Source organism: Notothenia rossii (assembly GCF_949606895.1).
Source record: "Notothenia rossii genome assembly, chromosome: 6".
In the NCBI taxonomy this organism is placed as follows: Eukaryota; Metazoa; Chordata; class Actinopteri; order Perciformes; family Nototheniidae; genus Notothenia; species Notothenia rossii.
In genome coordinates, this window is record NC_136909.1 from 2,509,232 (window position 1) to 2,534,274 (window position 25,043).

A 25,043-nucleotide genomic window follows, 5' to 3' on the forward strand; every position below is an offset into this window, starting at 1 on the left:
ACAAAACGTGCATAATATTACTCAGAGTTCTGACATATTCATCCACTTCTATTTGTCTAATATCTAAAACTGGACCACTCCCTCCTTGGAGAAGGCCCGAGCTTCGGCATACCTCTTGTTGTTTTATGACCTATTGTTGACTACATGTTATTATTTATTAACTACGTCACTGAAATCAACATATCTGTATAATCATGACACTCCCTCCTTTGAGCATAAAGTGCTCAATTAATATTGCAATGATTACCCTATTCTGTACAGGACATGTAAAACCCATAACGTTGCATTAAATAAATATAACTTCTCCGTGTACCCACAAGGCGTACAAAAATATCATATGATGTATGGCTTTCTGATGGCATAAATGCATATTCACAAAACATTTCCCATTAGCACTTCTAATAGTTTACTTGTTTCAATAATGGCTTTTGTCATGGTATTATGCATCATCGTTGCTGCGAAAAACAATACCTCTGGTGTCGCTAATGCGTCTCGATAACTCTAGGATTAGAGGATTGCTTGACACTGCTGAACTAACATATGATAAAATAATCTGTCTCCAAACTGGAGGGAAAATATGAACTATTCTCTCAGAGAGTGACCTGCATGAAGGGCTGGTGCCCCTCACTCAAATGAGATATTGCCTTACGCACTACACTATAAATCAGTAAAGTTACTCAAGAATAAATAAATAAAGACTGATTCTTGAAACTGTTGTAAAAACCCTACAACTTCTTCAACCAAGCTCTCAATCAGTATTATGTTATTTAATCTGCAGCTCACGCCTTAAAACAGATACTTCAGACCGATTATAAAATTGTGTTTATGAGAAAAATGTAATCTGACTCCATAAATCACATAATTGTTTGATTAAAAACTGCACTTCTGGCTAAGAATAAATGAAGTTCCCCTTTAAACACAGCCCCGGTCTTCTGACGGGGTCTATCTATGTACTGGCTGGAAAATGTTGGGCCAGTCTCTGTCGCTCCGTCACATCTTGACCTCACTAGTTGTGTGGACACAATAGTTTTCTGTGTGGGGGAACAACATCACTTGTAATCTGTATCCTTCTCATAATTACAAAAATAGTCTGCTAAATGTTCTACTCTGCTACTTCTAATTGGTGGATGCTCTGTGTAAATGCAAATTCAAAGCAAAAGGAACAAATTGAATTTGCATTTCACGAAATGGCGATTGCCCTGTCTTTGTTTTTCCACATGTGGGGTGTAAACAAGATGGCACCCGATTATTTCGCACTCTGACCTGTAGACAAAGAGATTTGTCCATGCGGCTCCCAGGTTGGAGTTTAAACAATGGCTAGGTGATCTTTAAACGAACAGTAACAAAGTAAACCACTGGTGTGGTATCATAAACCCTGAAATCCAAGCCAAAACAACACTTAGTTTAAAATAACCACATTTCTATCTAGTTTACTATGAAAAAATGGGCTTTATCTTATTGATATCATCACTTAAAGTTAGGAACCCTTACGCACTAGCTATAAACCTGTTCACGTAATATTTGACTTTATAGTCGACTATGGTTAACTGTTGCTATTTGGACACGCCAAACTGGGACTAATATGGAGACCTATCAGCCACTGATAATAGACCGTCGTCTTATTACTGCACTGCTGCTGTAACTCCGATTACCGTAACCCACCCGCAATATCTTTTTTTAAACAGAACAGTTTTAACCACTGATAAAGGCTTAGACCTTAACCAAGCCTTTCTTGAAAAGGACTTTCTTTAAAGCACTGACTTCGGTCTTAACCCTTAGTTGATTCACTATGCCCCGCTGGTTTTCACTTACTCGGCCCTTAACCGATTCGCTATGTCTCCAGATCTTAACAAAAAATCGTTAAATGGGCTATATACCCTTACGTCATAGGCTAAATAACTATTAACGTAACAAGAGACACCCATGTGAAAGCAGCAAGGCACCTATCCGAAGTACAATGTCCACACACTATATATTTAAAATTCAACACCCACACGTGGTTAATAGCATGCAGGGTTAATGGAACAAAAGAAAGTGTGAACTCACCCTGCTTGTGACAAAACAACACCTCGTGGTTTTAGAGTGATTATTTTATGAATTTGGGTTGTTTTAACATTAAAATGCACAGCTATTTTCAGGATCAGCCGGCTGCCATCAAACACACAAATCTAACTTTGCCTAGTTTAACTAGTGAAGAATCTTTGTCATAACAGGCATCTTCTTAGCGATTGATTTGAGCTCATGTGTGTCAATGGCTGCAAGCGTCTCCAGGAAACAGCCGGTTGGTTTTCTCTCCTCGGTCAGTGGGATCACGTCAGGGAATTCACCAGATTGTTAACTGTGTTCGTTATTCTCCCGACCAGGAGAGAAGCTTTAAAATAGGAGACTAAATGGAGTCTCTGTGAAAGTTAAATTGGGTACTTTAATTTAAAAAGGCGCGGTAGTGTTACAGACAGAATATTGTTCAGTCAGACAAACAGCTGTGATCTGGCTCTCCTCGATAGACAAGTTTACGCGCCAAACCACGGGTAGCGCCATGACACTACACAAATGCACTTCATTTCCGCCGGAAGTCTTTTGCACAGCGTCTGTCGGTGTAAACCGATGTAAACAGTCAGACGGGCACTGGTGTAAACACAGCGATTTCGATGCTAACAGTGATGCTAGCTTGGGAACACGATTCTACTTCTTTGACTGGAGATGGCGTTACTCTCCCCCACCCGAATTCAGTGCAAAACTGGGAGGATAACATGACGACGTGGCCCAGCATAAAACCAAAATAAACTGCCTTATTTAGGTCATGCCCACAGGAGCCAACAGTTGTCTGTTGTTTACATAATGCACAATTTACATGATCTCTTTATGCTGTGCAATATATCATATGTGCCTGTACTGTTTGAGTGAAAATAAAGTTTGATGTAATTTAATTTCATTATTGCACTGTTATTGCATTATTGCATTTCATATGTTCCTTAGAGTGCTATAATTTCTTTTAACACAGTTCATCATTCATATTAAGCTCATACTGTACATAAATAACACTGAATGAATTAATTGTTTAGAGGAAACTAAAGAAATGGCTTCAACAAGAAAGATCACATGTTTAATCCTAACAGGTATTACAAATTAAAATATAAAAGCAGCCCACACAATTACATCACTATGAAAATATTCATATATAATATTAAAAAATACAATGCATGCAGTATTTGTTGTGTTTATCTGTATTTAATGAACAACATGGCTGGGTGCTGGGTGCTGGTTTGTGGTCGTAGCACTCTCTATCTAACCACTCGTTCAGGTGCTTTCTCGAGTGATTGCAACCAACTACCGCACACGTAGTTCCCGAACCACTTTTCTTCATGTTGTAATTGTTATATCCTCTTTGTCTCTGCGATATCAGTGCTTTGTCGGCACAACGGAGCTAGCTAGCAAAACAAACCCAGTCCGCCAAAACGGAAGTGCATTGCATCGAAGGGAGGAGTTCAGGATGTAGAGCGGAAACGGCTCAATAACTTGTGTATAGGGTAGAGAAGAGGTGGATCTCTCCTCCGGTGCTGTTTATATATCCTCTGCTGGCTCCTCCCCGCCAGCCGGCTCGCCTCGTCTCCAATGTCCGTTGTTGCATTTAAACAGAGGATAGGTTCTTTTCACATTCAATATATGCTTAACACGCCGTTTCTCCTCATATTCTCTTTCATCACTTTTCATTTAACACATTCTAAACGCTGTAATCAATAATCTAAACAATACTTCTCGGCTCGTTTGGTTTCCGGTCATTCCGGATGTTGTCACATGCTACTCTCGTCTGTAAACAATAATGTATTCAAATAAACTGTACCTTCATTTAATATTCAGCATGGTAGTATCTCGACATCTATAGTTGTAGTGTTAAATCAGTAGGCTTCGGTTTGCACCACTCCATATCATTTCGCTACTAAAAATTCACCTCTTTAGGAAATCGTATATTAGCCACATGCTAAATGCTAACCGGAGATGAAGGATTTTCAGAATAAAAGCTTAACTGCTTGTGCACAAGAATTTCTGTTTTTTCAGTATAAAAGAGCATTAAAACTGACTGCATGTTTAAACTACATTTCCCCATTAAAACATTGATTTTAATTTCTAACAGAACATTTTCTTTATAAATGTTTTCTGAAGCAGCTTTTATGGATAAAGGTTTTTAACAAAGTTGGGAGAGGAGGAATCATGTTGATCCACGGAAGTCCTTCATTCCTCCCCATCCCACGTGCGATGACAGCTAGATATCGCTGCCTTATCCTGAGCATAGATATTCAATGCTCTTGGCTTTTATCTTTGTATATTTAATTCTACCTCCGTACAGAAAACCAACAAACCGATATTTAAAATCTAAAATCGGACCATTCTTGAATTTGATTTTGCTGATATGGTTTTTGGACTCAAACAACAAAATCAGAAAAAAGACTTTTGTGTTCAGTTTTTTTTTTTCATTCAGTTTTAGTTTTTTTGGGGATTAGTTTCTTGTGTTAAAAGAGAAACACACGCGTCGTACACGGACCCATATTGCACATGTTCACCAAAGGGTTCAAATGACAGAAACATGCTACTAATCTCTACGTTTAGCTTTCTGATTGAACTGTTTTTTAGCTCGACTGAATCATATGTTTCATGTTTCAGGTCCTGTCAGTTTATAGATGTGGGGGAGATGTTATACTTGATTAAAAGAAGTGATACCACAGTGTAGAAATACTGTAACAAGAACAAGTCTGGTATTGAAATGGACTTAGATCAAAGTATTAGGATCAATTCATGCTTAAAGTACCATCATTAATATGACTCATACAGTACGACTATTCTCATAATGATATATTCTAGTCTGGATTCTAATCAATGATCCATTCATGTGAACATCCTTTTGAATGTAGCAGCTGGTAAAGGTGGAGATAACTTGAATGACTTGTTCTACTTCCAGGTATCTTTATCCAGAACAGAACTTCATCATTAAAGTGTTGTTTTATTAATAATATGAACCTGCCGAGTAACCTCAAACTCATTTTGTGAATACATGTGATGTAGTATTATAAACCATATACTCCAGTAAAGCCATTCAAACCTGTTCTTACAGTACTTGAGTATATGTACTTTATTACTTCCCACCACTGGTTCATAGAGAGCTGGAGGTAATGATCTGATTATCACTCGGAAGTATTCATAGTAGAAATGATTAATGATTAAAATATGCTAATATCAATGAAGGAACATGACTCTCTTGTTTCTCTGCAGAGCCTGGTGTTAGGCTGGTGGGAGGAGAGAGTCGCTGTGCAGGAGACCTGGAGCTGGAACATCTGGGAGAATGGAGACCAGTGGGGGGCTACTACTTCTCTCCCTGGACCCTGAAGGAAGCAGGAGTCGTCTGCAGAGAGCTGGACTGTGGCTCTGCTGTTTCTGTGGGAGAGAGAGAGGAGTCCTCAGAGAGATCTATGTGGAGGATCAGATCTGACTGTGTTGATTCTGGATCTGCTCTGAGGGAGTGTGCAGAATCAGATTCCTCTAAACACATGCTGAATCTCACCTGCTCAGGTAAACCCATCAGTGACATCATCAGTGACATCATCGATTACATTTTCATTTTTTTGTTTTTATTTTCTTGTTTTTACAATTAATAAATACCCAAATAGCAAATGATGAACAGTGTATGAAGCAGCCGGGCGTAGTGGGTGGGCTACTGGGTCTATAGGCCCACCCACTCATTCATCAACAATGACTGAGAGAAAATATAGTTTACCGGATTTCTATTTTTGATTATCAAAATGAATAATTAAAGAATTAAATAATAGCAAAAATAAGTTTCGCTTTAAAAAATGCATCCAATTAGAAAACATCATTTATTGACGTAATCAGGCTTCTGTTGTGTGAGATGTTCTATCCAATCACAACAGGCCAACGTAAAATGGCCTGCTGTGATTGGCCTACATAGCTCACATAGTCGAAGCGCGGCGCCAACACAACGTGCGTCCCGCAGACCCCGCAGAGGAAGGAGGAACATATAGCACTCATTTACAGAGTCCCAAGAATCCATGTTCAGAGTTTAAAAAGAGTGAGAGGGGAGAGAGCCACCATCCTCACAGCAGGGGCCGTCTCACTCCACATTCTGCCTCTCTGCTGTCTGTGTCCCTAAAGTGTATCAATGGAATGTGAACCAAAAGAAATGAACAAGCAGTTTTACATTTCATTCCACTCCTTGCAGCCTGGAGCACGGCTGATATGAAGAGTCATGAAACCCACCGGGTTATTTGGAGCCTCCTCCTCTAGAATGATACCTTTCACCATTTAATGGAAAACACCAGATCAAAATACAAACAGCTTGAATTCAATGATGACGCCATGTTTGAAGAACAACGTGTTTACAAACATCAGTCAGATAACATGTGAAACACACATGTGAGAGTAAAGAGTGAAACCTTTTGAAAGTGTGTGAGAGCAGAGGTGGAGCTGAGCAGAAGGAGCAGAGGGTCTGCAGAGGAGGAGGTTCTGTTGAAGACACAGGGGAAGGGTTCACTAATGGAGACCACTTGCTAGAGGGTATCAGGTGTAGATGTGAGGGTACCTGCAGTCTGTGTTCTTATCAACATGTGTTCTGTTGTTCATCATCAACTCATGTTGGAACTGAGTCCAGTTTGAATCTGAAATATAGTTTCATCTCTTTGATGGTGTGTCTTTGACCTCTGTTTGATCTTCTGTCCTCTGCAGACTCTGTCAGGCTGCTGGGGGGGACTGGTCTGTGCTCAGGCAGACTGGAGGTGAACTCTGACCCGTCTAACCCGTCTAACCCGTCCTGGTCCTCAGTGTGTGAGGCTGACTTTGACCAGCAGGATGCTCAGGTGGTCTGCCGGCAGCTGGGCTGTGGGGCTCCTTCAGTCCTCCAGGGGGCGCTCTATGGAGAAGGGGAGGCTCCAATGGGGACCAAAGAGTTCCAGTGTGGAGGCCATGAGTCTGCTCTCCTGGACTGTAGCTCAGCCTCAGAGAGAAACACCTGCTCACCTGGCACAGCTGTTAGCCTCACCTGCTCAGGTAGAGAGGAGCTGTGATTGGTTCATTCTGTTCTCATCAAACTCTCTTTATTCTCTCTCTGATCTCTCTCTTGTTTCTCTGCAGAGCCTGGTGGTGTTCAGCTGGTGGGAGGAGAGAGTCGCTGTTCAGGAAGACTGGAGCTGGAACATCTGGGAGAATGGAGACCAGTGGAGGGCTACTTCTCTCTCAGGACCCTGAAGGCAGCAGGAGTCGCCTGCAGAGAACTGGACTGTGGCTCTGCTGTTTCTGTGGGACAGAGAGAGGAGTCCTCAGAGAGATCTGTGTGGGAGATCAGATCTGACTGTATTGAGTCTGGATCTGCTCTGAGGGAGTGTACAGTATCAGATTCTTCTAACTACTTCCTGAATCTCACCTGCTCAGGTAAGCCCATCAGTGACATCATCAGTGACATCATCTCAAACAGTCGTTTTCAGCAACCACAGTTCATGGGGGGTTAACCCAGATTAAAAAGTGTCTGTAAATCCAGACATGATATAAACGTCACTGAACCTTCCTCTGGTAGCAGAGTGACGTCTCATTTAGTATCCATCACAATCTGAATGAAAGTCAGTTTGATATTCATGTGGCAGAAGCTGTGTTTGTTCATCACGGGTGATCAGGTGTAATCAATACATACACAAGGTTTAGAATCAGAACGTAATATTTAATATGAGAGAGACTTTAGATTTAACATCCTTTATTTAGGACACAGTGTTTACAATTCCCACTGACAGCTAAATGTATGTTTGTGTGTGAATATGCATCAGGGCACGGTACTTTAAGGAGCAGCTGGTGTTAGGAGAGCGCTAGCTGAATGCTGGATGTGTTGGGGGGCATGTCTCTCTGCCTGGGGCGCCCAGAGGGTCTTGCAGTGCCACTGCTCACAGCCATGAGGCCAGATCAATGAAACCAGGATACATCCTTTACCGTCAAACTGGGTCTGAACACAGCTGCCTGTGAGCGTTTGATCAATACTTTCTGATGCTGTCTTTATGAGATGCTACTTATCAGCTGCATGGCCCTAACGCGTAAAGTTAGACAAGCATTTGTTCCAGAGCTTTTCACAAGTAGACTCTTGCAGGTCAGAGTAGCTGGAGTGAGTCAACAACCACACAAAGACATATCTGAGAAGAGACCAGGACGAGGAGGAAGAGGAAGAGAGAGATGAGGAGACCAGGAGGGTCAGAGCAGGAGGAAGAGGAGGAGATGAAGAGACCAGGAGGGTCAGAGCAGGAGGAAGAGGAGGAGATGAAGACATTAGTGAGGAAGAAGAAGACATGTATGTGAGGAAGATGAAGTGTCAGAGAGAGGGCCAGAGGCAGGGGTCAGGAGGCAGAGGAGACTCCAGCTGGACCACATGGGATGTTCTTATTCTCCGTCCATGTTCCATCACAGCAGCTCAATCTAGCAGCTCTTAGTACGGACACATGTTGAGATGTGTTGCTGCACAGCTCACCTTCAGCCCTCTGAGAGATGGGTGATGTGTGTACTTCATTATAACTAAGTACTCTGACTGTACTCACAGTAAACAGAGTTCTAGGTATCATGAGTACTTCCTGATGTTTTATACTATATGTTAGTTTGTGTGTCTGAACACCTTGTTTCTCTTGTGCTTTAAGAACACTTGTTAGGCCATGAGTTAACAATAAATAGGTTATACAGACAGTATGAAATACCACGTACTGTCGGCCCTCCCATTCCACCCTGACCTCTGACCCCCCTTTGCCCCCCCATGTAACATGTTCTAGACCCCCCACTGTGCAGGTGTGAGGTGAGACAGGTAACACACTGCTGCTGCTCTGGCAGTGATAACTGGGAGCCTCTCATTAGGAATAGAACAGCCAACATGTCTGCGAACACTAACTCTGTCAGAAGTGTGCAGCTGTTAAAGCCACTGACAGCCGATCCAGCAGCGATCAGGAATCACACAGGAAGTCCTTTCACGTCACACTCCGAGGAAAGGACGTGTCATTGTTCTGAAAACACATTTCCTCACTCCCTCCCTCTTCGTGTGGAGGAAAGGACCCAAGTGAAGGAAGCAAGGACTCAAGTTCAAAGACTTAGGATGGACCTCATATCGTGTTCTTCCAAGCTAGAGTAGAAGTGATATTAACATTGTTTTACGCTTCGTTCTGATGCCTTAGTTTTACCGGGAAGTGGGCGGGGCAGTCATTTCGCTCTGAAGGGACGCACTCATGTGATTGGCTTAAATGATGCAGACATCTGATTGGCTACAGAAACTCCCATCTTGAAAACATGCATGTGTGAATCTAGCGGCGTCAGGGTGTCTCAGGAATCCACTCACAAAAGCCTTTGTTATAGAAATGTAACAACATCAAATCTGTTCTTGATGCAACATTTAACACTTTTAAAGTCATATATTTGTGGATTTATATTGCATTTATTTAAAACAATAACTATTTGTGTGTGCGCTGAAACCTATGTGTGTGGATGGAGACATGTGTGTCTGCTGCCTCAGGAGTCCCCTGGGACCACCAGTCTGAAGGACTCCTGCTTCAGCTCCAGCTCTCTCTGAGCCTCTGGTTCCAGCAGCAGGTTCTTTGGGTTCCACCAGAACAGCACCAAGACCTCCTGACACGGCTCTGATCCGCTCAGCCGGGGCTCCTCGAGGCTCCTTCACCCAGAAGCTCCTTCAGAGCAGAGTCCGGATCCTTTGGCTTTCATCTTTTAGAACTCATTTTCTGTTGGATTTTAGTTCTAGGATCAGATTCTATTAGAAAGGTGAGAAATAATAAAACCTTTTTTAAAACATGATGTTGAGTCCCTGAGCAGAAGAGGGTCTGCAGAGGAGGAGGTTCTGTTGAAGACACAGGGGAAGGGTTCACTAATGGAGACCACTTGCTAGAGGGTCTCAGGTGTAGATGTGAGGGTACCTGCAGTCTGTGTTCTTATCAACATGTGTTCTGTTGTTCATCATCAACTCATGTTGGAACTGAGTCCAGTTTGAATCTGAAATATAGTTTCATCTCTTTGATGGTGTGTCTTTGACCTCTGTTTGATCTTCTGTCCTCTGCAGACTCTGTCAGGCTGCTGGGGGGGACTGGTCTGTGCTCAGGCAGACTGGAGGTGAACTCTGACCCGTCTAACCCGTCTAACCCGTCCTGGTCCTCAGTGTGTGAGGCTGACTTTGACCAGCAGGATGCTCAGGTGGTCTGCAGGCAGCTGGGCTGTGGGGCTCCTTCAGTCCTCCAGGGGGCGCTCTATGGAGAAGGGGAGGCTCCAATGGGGACCAAAGAGTTCCAGTGTGGAGGCCATGAGTCTGCTCTCCTGGACTGTAGCTCAGCCTCAGAGAGAAACACCTGCTCACCTGGCACAGCTGTTAGCCTCACCTGCTCAGGTAGAGAGGAGCTGTGATTGGTTCATTCTGTTCTCATCAAACTCTCTTTATTCTCTCTCTGATCTCTCTCTTGTTTCTCTGCAGAGCCTGGTGGTGTTCAGCTGGTGGGAGGAGAGAGTCGCTGTGCAGGAGACCTGGAGCTGGAACATCTGGGAGAATGGAGACTTGTGGAGGGCTACTACTCTCTCTGGACCCTGAAGGCAGCAGGAGTCGTCTGCAGAGAGCTGGACTGTGGCTCTGCTGTTTCTGTGGGACTGAGAAAGGAGTCCTCAAGGAGATCTATGTGGATGATCAGACCTGACTGTGTTGAGTCTGGATCTGCTCTGAGGGAGTGTGCAGCATCATATTCCTCTAAACACATCCTGAATCTCACCTGCTCAGGTAAACCCATCAGTGACATTGTGTATGACATCATGTGTCTCTTTGTTAGTCTCTCTCTGTCTCTCTCTCTCTCTGTCTCTCTCTGTCTCTGTCTGTCTCTGTCTCTCTCTCTCTCTGTCTCTCTCTGTCTCTCTCTCTCTCTGTCTCTCTGTCTCTCTCTCTCTGTCTCTCTCTCTCTCTGTCTCCACCTGTCTGTCTCTCTCTCTCTCTCTTTCTCTCTGAGAGTGAGTGTGTGAGGAGTTCGGTGGTGGTGAGCTGAGAGCGTGGTGAGGTTTGATGGTAACTTTTCGTAAAAGTTTTCTCTTTTTTCTTCCTCTACTTTGTTCATTGTATGATTGTTCATTGGTCTTATTTGTTGTGAGTGAAGTTTAGTTTTTCTTACGTGAGGGAAGCGTGTTTCTCTGCAGGGATGGCTTCCTGTGAGATGCCGTCCCTGCGGCACGGGGTGAGGGTGATCCCTCAGGAGAACAGCACGGTGGAGAGTGTGCTGCTGGCGGTGGGGGAACAGGTGGGACACGGAAACATCTCCTACGCATCCCGCATGAATAAAGCTGTGGTGGTTTTTGTAAAGAAGCAGGAGTTGGTAAGCCAGTTAATTGAAAGTGGTTTAAACATAAATGATGAGTTTATACAAGTGTCCCCGCTGGCAGTGCCTTCTACCCGGATTACCATATCGGGAGTCCCTCCATTTATTCCCAACGAAACGCTGGAGAAAGAGCTCAAACGCTACGGGAGAATGGCGAGTGGTTTCCGCACGGTGAGTCTGGGCTGTAAAGACACCAAGCTGAAGCACGTTCAGTCTCTGCGGAGACAGGTGTTTATGTTTTTGGACTGCACATCACAAACACTGGATGTGTCTTTCCGTATTAAATATGAGGAAGGTTTCTACATGGTGTATGCGAGTGCTGGCAGTGTCAGGTGTTTTGGTTGTGGTGATGTGGGGCACAAGAAGATCGCTTGTCCGCAGAGACTGATAGCAGCACTTCTATTGGAAGGAAATATTGTGAATGAGAGTGGAGAGGGAACCAGCGGGGTTGCTAGGCCCGTGCGGGGAGCTACCGGAGCTACCTGTTTCCGGAGCTGACGTACTCGTGTCTGCAGCCGCCGTGCCCGCTGTGCCCGCCGCGCTCGGTGCAGCCGTGTGCGCAGCTGCAGCGCCGGGGGCCGCGGTGCCCGCTCCTGCTACACCCGTGCCCGCTCCCGCTGTACCCACACCCGGTGCAGACGTGCTCGTGGCCGCCGTGCCCGCACTCGCTGTGCCCAGTGTAGCCATGCCTATGCCTGTGTTGCCCGCAGCAGTGGTGCCAGGCGGTTTTGTGTTTGGTCCCATGATGGCCGTTAAAGCCGCAATGTCTGTGGGTGTTAAGCCGTTGTTTGCGGGGATTAATATGAAAGCAGTTGTGGAGGCTGAAGCTCAGGTCAGGGCTGGATGCAGAGAGGGTGTGATGGAGTGCTCAGAGCAGGAGCTGCAGGTTGTCTCTGGGAAACAGGCTCAGCTGTCACAGAAACTGGACAGTGAGGCAGAGCAGGGGGGCAAATCAGCTGGTTATGATGGAGTAGATATGGAGTATGATTCTGAATCGGATAGTGTCTCCGTATCTGACAGTGTTTCTCAGAGTGAGGATCTCTACTCTTTTGAACAAATCCAGGAGTTTCTGGAGGAAACTTTCGGGAAATCAGTAAATGTAAAAGATTATTTCCCAGATGTTGAAAAGTTTATTAAGTCAGCCAAGACAATTCAGAGGGTTGTTGGGCTAGACTTACTTGATGAAAAAAAGCGGTATCGCCTCAAGAAGCACATCACTACACTGAGGAAAGCTTTAAACAAAAAGACCAAAGTGCCTAAAAAAAGGAGTGGTAAATAATTGAATATGATCATACAACACCGGGTGTTTCTTCCTTACTGTCTTTTCCTATCTTGTTTCTTAATGGCCTGTCTCTCTTCTCCTCACATTCAGGGTTTAAGGGTAGCCTCATTAAATATGAACGGGGGCAGAGACGCTCAAAAGAGAGCCTTAGTAACAGAAGTTATTCAACAGAAAAAGTTAGATGTAATATTTCTACAAGAAACTCACAGTGACAGCAGAAATGAAACTGACTGGGGTCTATGGTGGGGGGGGGGGGGGGCCGCACGTCCTTAGCCATGGGACAAATTTGAGTGCAGGAGTAGCTATTCTATTCTCACCGCTTTTAAATATAAAAATAATATCCAGCACAGAGGTAGTGAAGGGTAGAGTTATTCTAGTGAGAGCTGAAATAGATGATTTTCTGATTAGCTTTATTAATGTGTATGCACCAAACCAAGGCTCTGAGCGTGAAGAGCTCTTCAAAGTATTGGAACAGAAAAGAAGTGATATTGGTCAAGGGGAGTTTATTGTTTTGGGTGGAGACTGGAATTGTTGCACTGACTTTACTTTGGATAGGACTGGAGTTGAGCCACATCTTCAGTCTTCCTCTGTATTGTCTCATGTTCTAAAGAAAAGTGATGTAGTGGATGTGGAGGAGGATGCATCCTACATGCCAGCAATACACATGGGTTCAGATATCAGGTGGTAGAGTTAGTGCAGCCAGGTTGGACAGGTTTTATTTACCCAAGCCCTTTTCTGCTCGGGTTACAAACTGTCAGATCATCCCTGTTGCTTTCACAGACCATCATTTAGTTTGGATGGAGCTGATCTTATCTTCCAACGGGAAACCCAGATCTTTTTGGCATTTCAATAAAAGATTATTACATGATTTGAATTTCTGTGAACATTTTCAAATGTTTTGGGCTTACTGGAGATCTAGGAAAGATAGTTTTTCTTCCCTTACTCAGTGGTGGGAGGTAGGAAAAGCCCAAATGAAGGTTGTTTGTCAACAATACAGCTCCTATTCAACAGCCAACATTAAGAGAGCAGTGGAGAGTTTAGAAAGAGAGATAATAGATTTGGAAAGTGTCTCATATGCTGATCCACGGAATAATGTCAGTTTAAAAGGAAAAAGACAGGAGCTTAACTCCTTTATGCACGAAAGAGCCAAAGGAGCTTTAGTCCGAGCCCGTTTCACCAAACTCCAGGACATAGACGCACCCACCGCCTTCTTTTTCAGTTTGGAAAAATCCGTGGTAAAGAGAAAACAGATGTTGTGTCTGCGGCTTCCTGAGGGGAAGGTGACCACGGAGCCGGCTGAGATGAGGAAGCATGCAGTAGATTTCTACACAGATTTGTTCAAGGCTGATGAATGTGATGTGGATTCTGCTGCAGAGCTTCTGCAGGGACTTCCTCAGCTGAGCTCAGAGGAACAGAACACGCTCAGCTCTGAGCTGACTTTTGATGAACTAACTGCCGCTGTGTCTCAGATGGCGTCAGGAGAGGCTCCTGGAATAGATGGATTATCATCAGACTTTTTTAAGCATTTTTGGAGTCTTATGGGACAGGACATTTTGGATGTTTTTAAAGAATGTTTTGAAGAAGGGATGCTCCCAGCTTCCTCCAGGCGTGCAGTTCTCTCTCTGCTTCCTAAAAAAGGACACTTGACCTCTCTGAAAAACTGGAGACCAGTGGCTCTTTTATGTACGGACTATAAAATCCTCTCAAAGGTTTTATCAAACAGATTAAAACTTTTTATTGGTCAATTGATTGTTGTGGATCAATCGTACTGTGTGCCAGATAGGTCTATGCTTGATAGTTTGTTTTTAATGAGGGATGTGTTTGACATATGTGTGAGGGTACCTGCAGTCTGTGTTCTTATCAACATGTGTTCTGTTGTTCATCATCAACTCATGTTGGAACTGAGTCCAGTTTGAATCTGAAATATAGTTTCATCTCTTTGATGGTGTGTCTTTGACCTCTGTTTGATCTTCTGTCCTCTGCAGACTCTGTCAGGCTGCTGGGGGGGAGTGGTCTGTGCTCAGGCAGACTGGAGGTGAAGTCTGACCCGTCTAACCCGTCTAACCCGTCCTGGTCCTCAGTGTGTGAGGCTGACTTTGACCAGCAGGATGCTCAGGTGGTCTGCAGGCAGCTGGGCTGTGGGGCTCCTTCAGTCCTCCAGGGGGCGCTCTATGGAGAAGGGGAGGCTCCAATGGGGACCAAAGAGTTCCAGTGTGGAGGCCATGAGTCTGCTCTCCTGGACTGTAGCTCAGCCTCAGAGAGAAACACCTGCTCACCTGGCACAGCTGTTAGCCTCACCTGCTCAGGTAGAGAGGAGCTGTGATTGGTTCATTCTGTTCTCATCAAACTCTCTTTATTCTCTCTCTGATCTCTCTCTTGTTTCTCTGCAGAGCCTGGTGGTGTTCAGCTGGTGGGAGGAGAGAGTCGCTGTGCAGGAGACCTGGAGCTGGAACATCAGGGAGAATGGAGACCAGTGGGGAGCCGTTACTCTCCCTGGACCCTGAAGGAAGCAGGAGTCGCCTGCAGAGAGCTGGACTGTGGCTCTGCTGTTTCTGTGGGACTGAGAGAGGAGTCCTCAGAGAGATCTGTGTGGAGGATCAGACCTGACTGTGTTCAGTCTGGATCTGCTCTGAGGGAGTGTGCAGCATCAGATTCCTCTAAACACATGCTGAATCTCAACTGCTCAGGTAAACCCATCAGTGACTCTCTCTCTCTCTCTCTCTCTCTCTCTCTCTCTCTCTCTCTCTCTCTCTCTCTCTCTCTCTCTCTCTCTCTCTCTCTCTCTCTCTCTCTCCAATTCAATATGCTTTATTGGCATGAATGTCAGGTGAAAAATATTGCCAAAGCGTCAAGGATATATGATAAGAAAAAAAATACAATTCATTCATTAAAGAATTTACAACAATGTATTACAAAACCTCAAGTGTCAAATGTAAAAAGAAAGAAAGGAAGAAAAGAAAGACACATGAAGTAGAGGAGCAATCAGAGTGAGCTGAGAGGAACAGCTGTTATGTGTTGTTGTTGTTGTTGTTGTTGTTGTTGTTTCTTAGGCTGTGACATGCGCTCACATGTTTCTCTGCTTCTATGCTGCTGGCACTATTTTCTCCAAGTACATGTTGCATTTTATTCTGGTCAGACAGTGATTCTCTCTCTCTCCACCTGTCTCTCTCTCTCTCTCTCTCTCTCTCTCTCTCTCTGTCTCTCTCTCTCTCTCTCTCTCTGTCTCTCTCTGTCTCCACCTGTCTCTCTCTCTCTCTCTCTCTGTCTCCACCTGTCTCTCTCTCTCTCTCAATTCAATTCAATTCAATTCAATTCAATTCAATTCAATTCAAAGGGGCTTTATTGGCATGAAAGTTAAATTAAACAATGTTGCCAAAGCATCACAATACAAAATAATTAACAACATTAACAGACATTTCAAATTTTTACATATTATTGATGATATATATATACAGTGATACAATTACATTTCAACACGTGTGTGTGTGTGTGTGTGTGTGTGTGTGTGTGTGTGTGTGTGTGTGTGTGTGTGTGTGTGTGTGTGTGTGTGTGTGTGTGTGTGTGTGTGTGTGTGTGTGTGTGTGTGTGTGTGTGTGTGTCATTCACTGTCCCTCAGGTTGTGGCATGTGTATACATATTGGGCAGCAAGGTGTGCCTTGTCTCCTTCTCCTAGGAGTACTCTCAGTCTTGAGAGGTCATCAACCTCCTTGAAACCTGGGATTACAGAGTTCAACTTGTTCCAATAAATGCTCCTTACTTGGTTGAATGTTTGGCACTTCAGGAGGAAGTGCATCTCTGTCTCAGTCTCACCTGTCGTACAGTGACCACATGTTCTGTTCTCTTTTGGTTGCCAGGATCTTTTGAGTCTTCCTGTTTCGATTGCCAGTTTGTGGTCACTGAGCCTGTACTTGGTTAGGATCTGTCTCTGCTTTCTATCTCTGACAGTAGAGAGATACTCTGCCAGCTCATACTCTCTGTTTAGAGCCAGGTAACATTCTAATCTACTTTGGCTTTTACTTTCTTCTTCCCAATGTTGTAAATAGTTGTCTTTACATTGTGTTATAATGCGTTTGACTGTGATTGGTGTTTGGAGAGCAGTGTTGTTGAGAGACTGGTCAGAGTGGCTCTGAGAGGGGGCAGTTAGCCTCAGCACCAGCTGACATAGGGGACTCTTCTCTGGGGTTAGCTCTTGGCTTTGGAGGGCTTTGGAGTGGAGGGTGTCTCGGGGGCTGGATCTAAGGTGGTTAAAGAATGTCAGTGCTCTCTTTTGAGTGTTAATGATCAGTGGGTATCTGCCTAATTCTGCTCTACATGCATTTGTTGGTGTTTTTCTCTGAACACGTAAAATGTATCTGCAGAATTCTGCATGGAAAGACTCTGTTGGATGTTTGTCCCAGCGGGTATAGCTCTGGTGACTGAGTGGACCCCATACTTCACTACCGTACAGCGCAATGGGCTGGATCACACTATCAAAGATTTTGAGCCAGATTTTAATCAGATTTTTAATTTTAGTCCCTGAATATTCCAACAGCTTATATGAAAAGAACGCATCTTTTAAAAAATACAAAACAATCAAAATGAACCTGTATAGTGAGACAAATATATAAAAAAAAACAAAAAAACAACAACAAATAAAACAACTATTTTCACTAATATTGCTATTGTACTGATTACTACGATAACATATAAATGTAATAAATGTAAATGTAAATGTAAATGGTAAATGTCTCTCTGTCTCTCTGTCTCCACCTGTCTGTCTCTCTCTCTGAGAGTGAGTGTGTGAGGAGTTCGGTGGTGGTGAGCTGAGAGCGTGGTGAGGTTTGATGGTAACTTTTCGTAAAAGTTTTCTCTTTTTTCTTCCTCTACTTTGTTCATTGTATGATTGTTCATTGGTCTTATTTGTTGTGAGTGAAGTTTAGTCTTTCTTACGTGAGGGAAGCGTGTTTCTCTGCAGGGATGGCTTCCTGTGAGATGCCGTCCCTGCGGCACGGGGTGAGGGTGATCCCTCAGGAGAACAGCACGGTGGAGAGTGTGCTGCTGGCGGTGGGGGAACAGGTGGGACACGGAAACATCTCCTACGCATCCCGCATGAATAAAGCTGTGGTGGTTTTTGTAAAGAAGCAGGAGTTGGTAAGCCAGTTAATTGAAAGTGGTTTAAACATAAATGATGAGTTTATACAAGTGTCCCCGCTGGCAGTGCCTTCTACCCGGATTACCATATCGGGAGTCCCTCCATTTATTCCCAACGAAACGCTGGAGAAAGAGCTCAAACGCTACGGGAGAATGGCGAGTGGTTTCCGCACGGTGAGTCTGGGCTGTAAAGACACCAAGCTGAAGCACGTTCAGTCTCTGCGGAGACAGGTGTTTATGTTTTTGGACTGCACATCACAAACACTGGATGTGTCTTTCCGTATTAAATATGAGGATGGTTTCTACATGGTGTATGCGAGTGCTGGCAGTGTCAGGTGTTTTGGTTGTGGTGATGTGGGGCACAAGAAGATCGCTTGTCCGCAGAGACTGATAGCAGCACTTCTATTGGAAGGAAATATTGTGAATGAGAGTGGAGAGGGAACCAGCGGGGTTGCTAGGCCCGTGCGGGGAGCTACCGGAGCTACCGGAGTTACGGCCCCTTTTTCCGGAGCTGACGTACTCGTGTCTGCAGCCGCCGTGCCCGCCGTGCTCGGTGCAGCCGTGTGTGCGGCTGCAGCGCCGGGGGCCGCGGTGCCCGCTCCTGCTACACCCGTGCCCGCTCCCGCTGTACCCACATCCGGTGCAGACGTGCTCGTGGCCGTCGTGCCCGCACTCGCTGTGCCCAGTGTAGCCGTGCCTGTGCCTGTGTTGCCCGCAGCAGTGGTGCCAGGCGGTTTTGTGTTTGGTCCCATGATGGCCGTTAAAGCCGCAATGTCTGTGGGTGTTAAGCCGTTGTTTGCGGGGATTAATATGAAAGCAGTTGTGGAGGCTGAAGCTCAGGTCAGGGCTGGATGCAGAGAGGGTGTGATGGAGTGCTCAGAGCAGGAGCTGCAGGTTGTCTCTGGGAAACAGGCTCAGCTGTCACAGAAACTGGACAGTGAGGCAGAGCAGGGGGGCAAATCAGCTGGTTATGATGGAGTAGATATGGAGTATGATTCTGAATCGGATAGTGTCTCCGTATCTGACAGTGTTTCTCAGAGTGAGGATCTCTACTCTTTTGAACAAATCCAGGAGTTTCTGGAGGAAACTTTCGGGAAATCAGTAAATGTAAAAAATTATTTCCCAGATGTTGAAAAGTTTATTAAGTCAGCCAAGACAATTCAGAGGGTTGTTGGGCTAGACTTACTTGATGAAAAAAAACGGTATCGCCTCAAGAAACACATCACTACACTGAGGAAAGCTTTAAACAAAAAGACCAAAGTGCCTAAAAAAAGGAGTGGTAAATAATTGAATATGCTCATACAACACCGGGTGTTTCCTCCTTACTGTCTTTTCCTATCTTGTTTCTTAATGGCCTGTCTCTCTTCTCCTCACATTCAGGGTTTAAGGGTAGCCTCATTAAATATGAACGGGGGCAGAGACGCTCAAAAGAGAGCCTTAGTAACAGAAGTTATTCAACAGAAAAAGTTAGATGTAATATTTCTACAAGAAACTCAGTGACAGCAGAAATGAAACTGACTGGGGTCTATGGTGGGGGGGGGGGGGCCGCACGTCCTTAGCCATGGGACAAATTTGAGTGCAGGAGTAGCTATTCTATTCTCACTGCTTTTAAATATAAAAATAATATCCAGCACAGAGGTAGTGAAGGGTAGAGTTATTCTAGTGAGAGCTGAAATAGATGATTTTCTGATTAGCTTTATTAATGTGTACCAAACCAAGGCTCTGAGCGTGAAGAGCTCTTCAAAGTATTGGAACAGAAAAGAAGTGATATTGGTCAAGGGGAGTTTATTGTTTTGGGTGGAGACTGGAATTGTTGCACTGACTTTACTTTGGATAGGACTGGAGTCGAGCCACATCTTCAGTCTTCCTCTGTATTGTCTCATGTTCTAAAGAAAAGTGATTTAGTGGATGTGGAGGAGGATGCATCCTACATGCCAGCAATACACATGGGTTCAGATATCAGGTGGTAGAGTTAGTGCAGCCAGGTTGGACAGGTTTTATTTACCCAAGCCCTTTTCTGCTCGGGTTACAAACTGTCAGATCATCCCTGTTGCTTTCACAGACCATCATTTAGTTTGGATGGAGCTGATCTTATCTTCCAACGGGAAACCCAGATCTTTTTGGCATTTCAATAAAAGATTATTACATGATTTGAATTTCTGTGAACATTTTCAAATGTTTTGGGCTTACTGGAGATCTAGGAAAGATAGTTTTTCTTCCCTTACTCAGTGGTGGGAGGTAGGAAAAGCCCAAGGTTGTTTGTCAACAATACAGCTCCTATTCAACAGCCGACATTAAGAGAGCAGTGGAGAGTTTAGAAAGAGAGATAATAGATTTGGAAAGTGTCTCATATGCTGATCCACAGAATAATGCCAGTTTAAAAGGAAAAAGACAGGAGCTTAACTCCTTTATGCAAGAAAGAGCCAAAGGAGCTTTAGTCCGAGCCCGTTTCACCAAACTCCAGGACATAGACGCACCCACCGCCTTCTTTTTCAGTTTGGAAAAATCAGTGGTAAAGAGAAAACAGATGTTGTGTCTGCGGCTTCCTGAGGGGAAGGTGACCACGGAGCCGGCTGAGATGAGGAAGCATGCAGTAGATTTCGACACAGATTTGTTCAAGGCTGATGAATGTGATGTGGATTCTGCTGCAGAGCTTCTGCAGGGACTTCCTCAGCTGAGCTCAGAGGAACAGAACACGCTCAGCTCTGAGCTGACTTTTGATGAACTAACTGCCGCTGTGTCTCAGATGGCGTCAGGAGAGGCTCCTGGAATAGATGGATTATCATCAGACTTTTTGAAGCATCTGTGGAGTCTTAAGGGACAGGACATTTTGGATGTTTTTAAAGAATGTTTTGAAGAAGGGATGCTCCCAGCTTCCTCCAGGCGTGCAGTTCTCTCTCTGCTTCCTAAAAAAGGAGACTTGACCTCTTTGAAAAACTGGAGACCAGTGGCTCTTTTATGTACGGACTATAAAATCCTCTCAAAGGTTTTATCAAACAGATTAAAACTTTTTATTGGTCAATTGATTGTTGTGGATCAATCGTACTGTGTGCCAGATAGGTCTATGCTTGATAGTTTGTTTTAATGAGGGATGTCTTTGACATATGTGTGAGGGTACCTGCAGTCTGTGTTCTTATCAACATGTGTTCTGTTGTTCATCATCAACTCATGTTGGAACTGAGTCCAGTTTGAATCTGAAATATAGTTTCATCTCTTTGATGGTGTGTCTTTGACCTCTGTTTGATCTTCTGTCCTCTGCAGACTCTGTCAGGCTGCTGGGGGGGAGTGGTCTGTGCTCAGGCAGACTGGAGGTGAAGTCTGACCCGTCTAACCCGTCTAACCCGTCCTGGTCCTCAGTGTGTGAGGCTGACTTTGACCAGCAGGATGCTCAGGTGGTCTGCAGGCAGCTGGGCTGTGGGGCTCCTTCAGTCCTCCAGGGGGCGCTCTATGGAGAAGGGGAGGCTCCAATGGGGACCAAAGAGTTCCAGTGTGGAGGCCATGAGTCTGCTCTCCTGGACTGTAGCTCAGCCTCAGAGAGAAACACCTGCTCACCTGGCACAGCTGTTAGCCTCACCTGCTCAGGTAGAGAGGAGCTGTGATTGGTTCATTCTGTTCTCATCAAACTCTCTTTATTCTCTCTCTGATCTCTCTCTTGTTTCTCTGCAGAGCCTGGTGGTGTTCAGCTGGTGGGAGGAGAGAGTCGCTGTGCAGGAGACCTGGAGCTGAAACATCAGGGAGAATGGAGACCAGTGGGGAGCCGTTACTCTCTCTGGACCCTGAAGGAAGCAGGAGTCGCCTGCAGAGAGCTGGACTGTGGCTCTGCTGTTTCTGTGGGACTGAGAGAGGAGTCCTCAGAGAGATCTGTGTGGAGGATCAGACCTGACTGTGTTCAGTCTGGATCTGCTCTGAGGGAGTGTGCAGCATCAGATTCCTCTAAACACATGCTGAATCTCAACTGCTCAGGTAAACCCATCAGTGACTCTCTCTCTCTCTCTCTCTCTCTCTCTCTCTCTCTCTCTCTCTCTCTCTCTCTCTCTCTCTCTCTCTCTCTCTCCAATTCAATATGCTTTATTGGCATGAATGTCAGGTGAAAAATATTGCCAAAGCGTCAAGGATATATGATAAGAAAAAAAATACAATTCATTCATTAAAGAATTTACAACAATGTATTACAAAACCTCAAGTGTCAAATGTAAAAAGAAAGAAAGGAAGAAAAGAAAGACACATGATGTAGAGGAGCAATCAGAGTGAGCTGAGAGGAACAGCTGTTATGTGTTGTTGTTGTTGTTGTTGTTGTTGTTGTTTCTTAGGCTGTGACATGCGCTCACATGTTTCTCTGCTTCTATGCTGCTGGCACTATTTTCTCCAAGTACATGTTGCATTTTATTCTGGTCAGACAGTGATTCTCTCTCTCTCCACCTGTCTCTCTCTCTCTCTCTCTCTCTCTCTCTCTCTCTGTCTCTCTCTGTCTCTCTCTCTCTGTCTCTCTCTGTCTCCACCTGTCTCTCTCTCTCTCTCTCTCTCTGTCTCCACCTGTCTCTCTCTCTCTCTCTCTCTCTCTCTCTCTCTCTGTCTCCACCTGTCTCTCTCTCTCTCTCTCTCTCTCTCTGTCTCTCTCTGTCTCCACCTGTCTCTCTCTCTCTCTCTCTCTCAATTCAATTCAATTCAATTCAAATTCAAAGGGGCTTTATTGGCATGAAAGTTAAATTAAACAATGTTGCCAAAGCATCACAATACAAAATAATTAACAACATTAACAGACATTTCAAATTTTTACATATTATTGATGATATATATATACAGTGATACAATTACATTTCAACACGTGTGTGTGTGTGTGTGTGTGTGTGTGTGTGTGTGTGTGTGTGTGTGTGTGTGTGTGTGTGTGTGTGTGTGTGTGTGTGTGTGTGTGTGTGTGTGTGTGTGTGTGTGTGTGTGTGTGTGTGTGTGTGTGTGTGTGTGTGTGTGTGTGTGTCTCATTCACTGTCCCTCAGGTTGTGGCATGTGTATACATATTGGGCAGCAAGGTGTGCCTTGTCTCCTTCTCCTAGGAGTACTCTCAGTCTTGAGAGGTCATCAACCTCCTTGAAACCTGGGATTACAGAGTTCAACTTGTTCCAATAAATGCTCCTTACTTCGTTGAATGTTTGGCACTTCAGGAGGAAGTGCATCTCTGTCTCAGTCTCACCTGTCGTACAGTGACCACATGTTCTGTTCTCTTTTGGTTGCCAGGATCTTTTGAGTCTTCCTGTTTCGATTGCCAGTTTGTGGTCACTGAGCCTGTACTTGGTTAGGATCTGTCTCTGCTTTCTATCTCTGACAGTAGAGAGATACTCTGCCAGCTCATACTCTCTGTTTAGAGCCAGGTAACATTCTAATCTACTTTGGCTTTTACTTTCTTCTTCCCAATGTTGTAAATAGTTGTCTTTACATTGTGTTATAATGCGTTTGACTGTGATTGGTGTTTGGAGAGCAGTGTTGTTGAGAGACTGGTCAGAGTGGCTCTGAGAGGGGGCAGTTAGCCTCAGCACCAGCTGACATAGGGGACTCTTCTCTGGGGTTAGCTCTTGGCTTTGGAGGGCTTTGGAGTGGAGGGTGTCTCGGGGGCTGGATCTAAGGTGGTTAAAGAATGTCAGTGCTCTCTTTTGAGTGTTAATGATCAGTGGGTATCTGCCTAATTCTGCTCTACATGCATTTGTTGGTGTTTTTCTCTGAACACGTAAAATGTATCTGCAGAATTCTGCATGGAAAGACTCTGTTGGATGTTTGTCCCAGCGGGTATAGCTCTGGTGACTGAGTGGACCCCATACTTCACTACCGTACAGCGCAATGGGCTGGATCACACTATCAAAGATTTTGAGCCAGATTTGAATTGGAATTTGGACATTATAAAATGTTCTCTTAATTGCATTAAGAGCTCTTCTGGCTTTTTGTTTGAGTGCATTCACTGCCATGTTGAAACTTCCTGATGCTGTTATGGTTAAACCGAGGTAGGTGTAACTCATACTATGTTCGATGATATGATTGTTTATGGTAAACTGGTATTTGTTCTCCTGACATCTGGGGCGTCTTTGGAAAACCATGACATTAGTTTTCTTCATATTGACTGCCAGGGCCCAGTTCTTACAGTACTGGTCTACTATGTCCAGCTGTTGTTGTAGTCCTTGTTCAGTAGGAGACAGCAGAACAAGGTCATCAGCATAAAGCAGACACTTCACCTCTCTCTCTAGGAGGGAGAGGCCAGGAGCAGCACAGTGATCCAACTGAACAGCAAGTTCATTTATATATATATTAAATAAAGTGGGACTTAAATTGCAACCCTGACGAACACCTCTTCTCTGGGTGAAGAATTCACTTTGTTTGTCTCCAATTTTAACAGCACACTTATTCCCTAAATACATTGATTTAACCAGATCGTACATGTTGCCCCCTATACCACAATGTAGAAGTCTATAATAGAGCCCTTCGTGCCAAATAGAGTCGAAAGCTTTTTTGAAATCAATGAAACAAGTGAATATCTTCCCATGTTTTGTTTGGTGTACATGTTTGTTAACTAAAGTGTGAAGGGTATATACATGGTCGGTGGTGCGGTGTTTTGGAAGGAAGCCAATTTGATTTTGACTCAAGATGGATTGTCGGTTAAGGAAATCTTGTATTCTTTTATTTAGAATACTACAGAATAATTTCCCCAGACAGCTGCTGACACAGATGCCACGGTAGTTATTAGGGTCTGATTTGTCTCCACTCTTATGAATGGGGGAAATGAGCCCTTTGCACCAGATGTCAGGAAAACATCCTGACTGCAATATGATATTGAACAGCTTTAATACTGTACCCTGCATCTCTGGGGTGCTGCATCTGAGCATTTCGTTTTTAATGTTGTCTGGGCCACAAGCTTTCCTTGGCCGGAGAGATTGTGTCTGTGTGGTCAACTCTTCCCAAGTCATTGGGAAATCAAGGGGGTTTTGGTTGTCTTTAATAGTTTCTTCTAATGTTTGGAGTTTCTCTTTTGTAATACATTGATCTGAATTCATTAGATTTATTGGTATGTCTTTGTACAAACTTTCAAAATGTTCTCTCCAGATGTCACCGTTTTGGATGGGTAATGCTTGCGGTTGTTTTGTGTTGAAGTTTCTCCACAGATCCCAGAATTGATTTTGATCAATGGCTTTCTCAATATCCTCAAGTTTCATGTGGGTATCATTTTGTTTTTTGTTCCTTATTGTACATTTATATTTGTTTAAAAGGTCATT

The 25,043-nt window shown here is 44.3% G+C and overlaps 1 protein-coding gene across 1 annotated transcript in view; it reads left to right on the top strand.

The window, feature by feature from the left end:
* Positions 1-25,043, top strand: part of LOC307042907 (scavenger receptor cysteine-rich type 1 protein M130-like) — a gene marked incomplete at its 5' end in the record, with an annotated part of 104,190 nt that overhangs the window by 65,085 nt on the left and 14,062 nt on the right. The window contains 9 exons of the mRNA XM_079687065.1: positions 5,266-5,562; positions 6,733-7,053; positions 7,138-7,434; positions 10,091-10,411; positions 10,496-10,792; positions 14,646-14,966; positions 15,051-15,347; positions 21,052-21,372; positions 21,457-21,753. Coding sequence (XP_079543191.1) covers positions 5,266-5,562; positions 6,733-7,053; positions 7,138-7,434; positions 10,091-10,411; positions 10,496-10,792; positions 14,646-14,966; positions 15,051-15,347; positions 21,052-21,372; positions 21,457-21,753 — 2,769 coding nt within the window. The remainder of the gene's footprint in view (positions 1-5,265; positions 5,563-6,732; positions 7,054-7,137; positions 7,435-10,090; positions 10,412-10,495; positions 10,793-14,645; positions 14,967-15,050; positions 15,348-21,051; positions 21,373-21,456; positions 21,754-25,043) is intronic.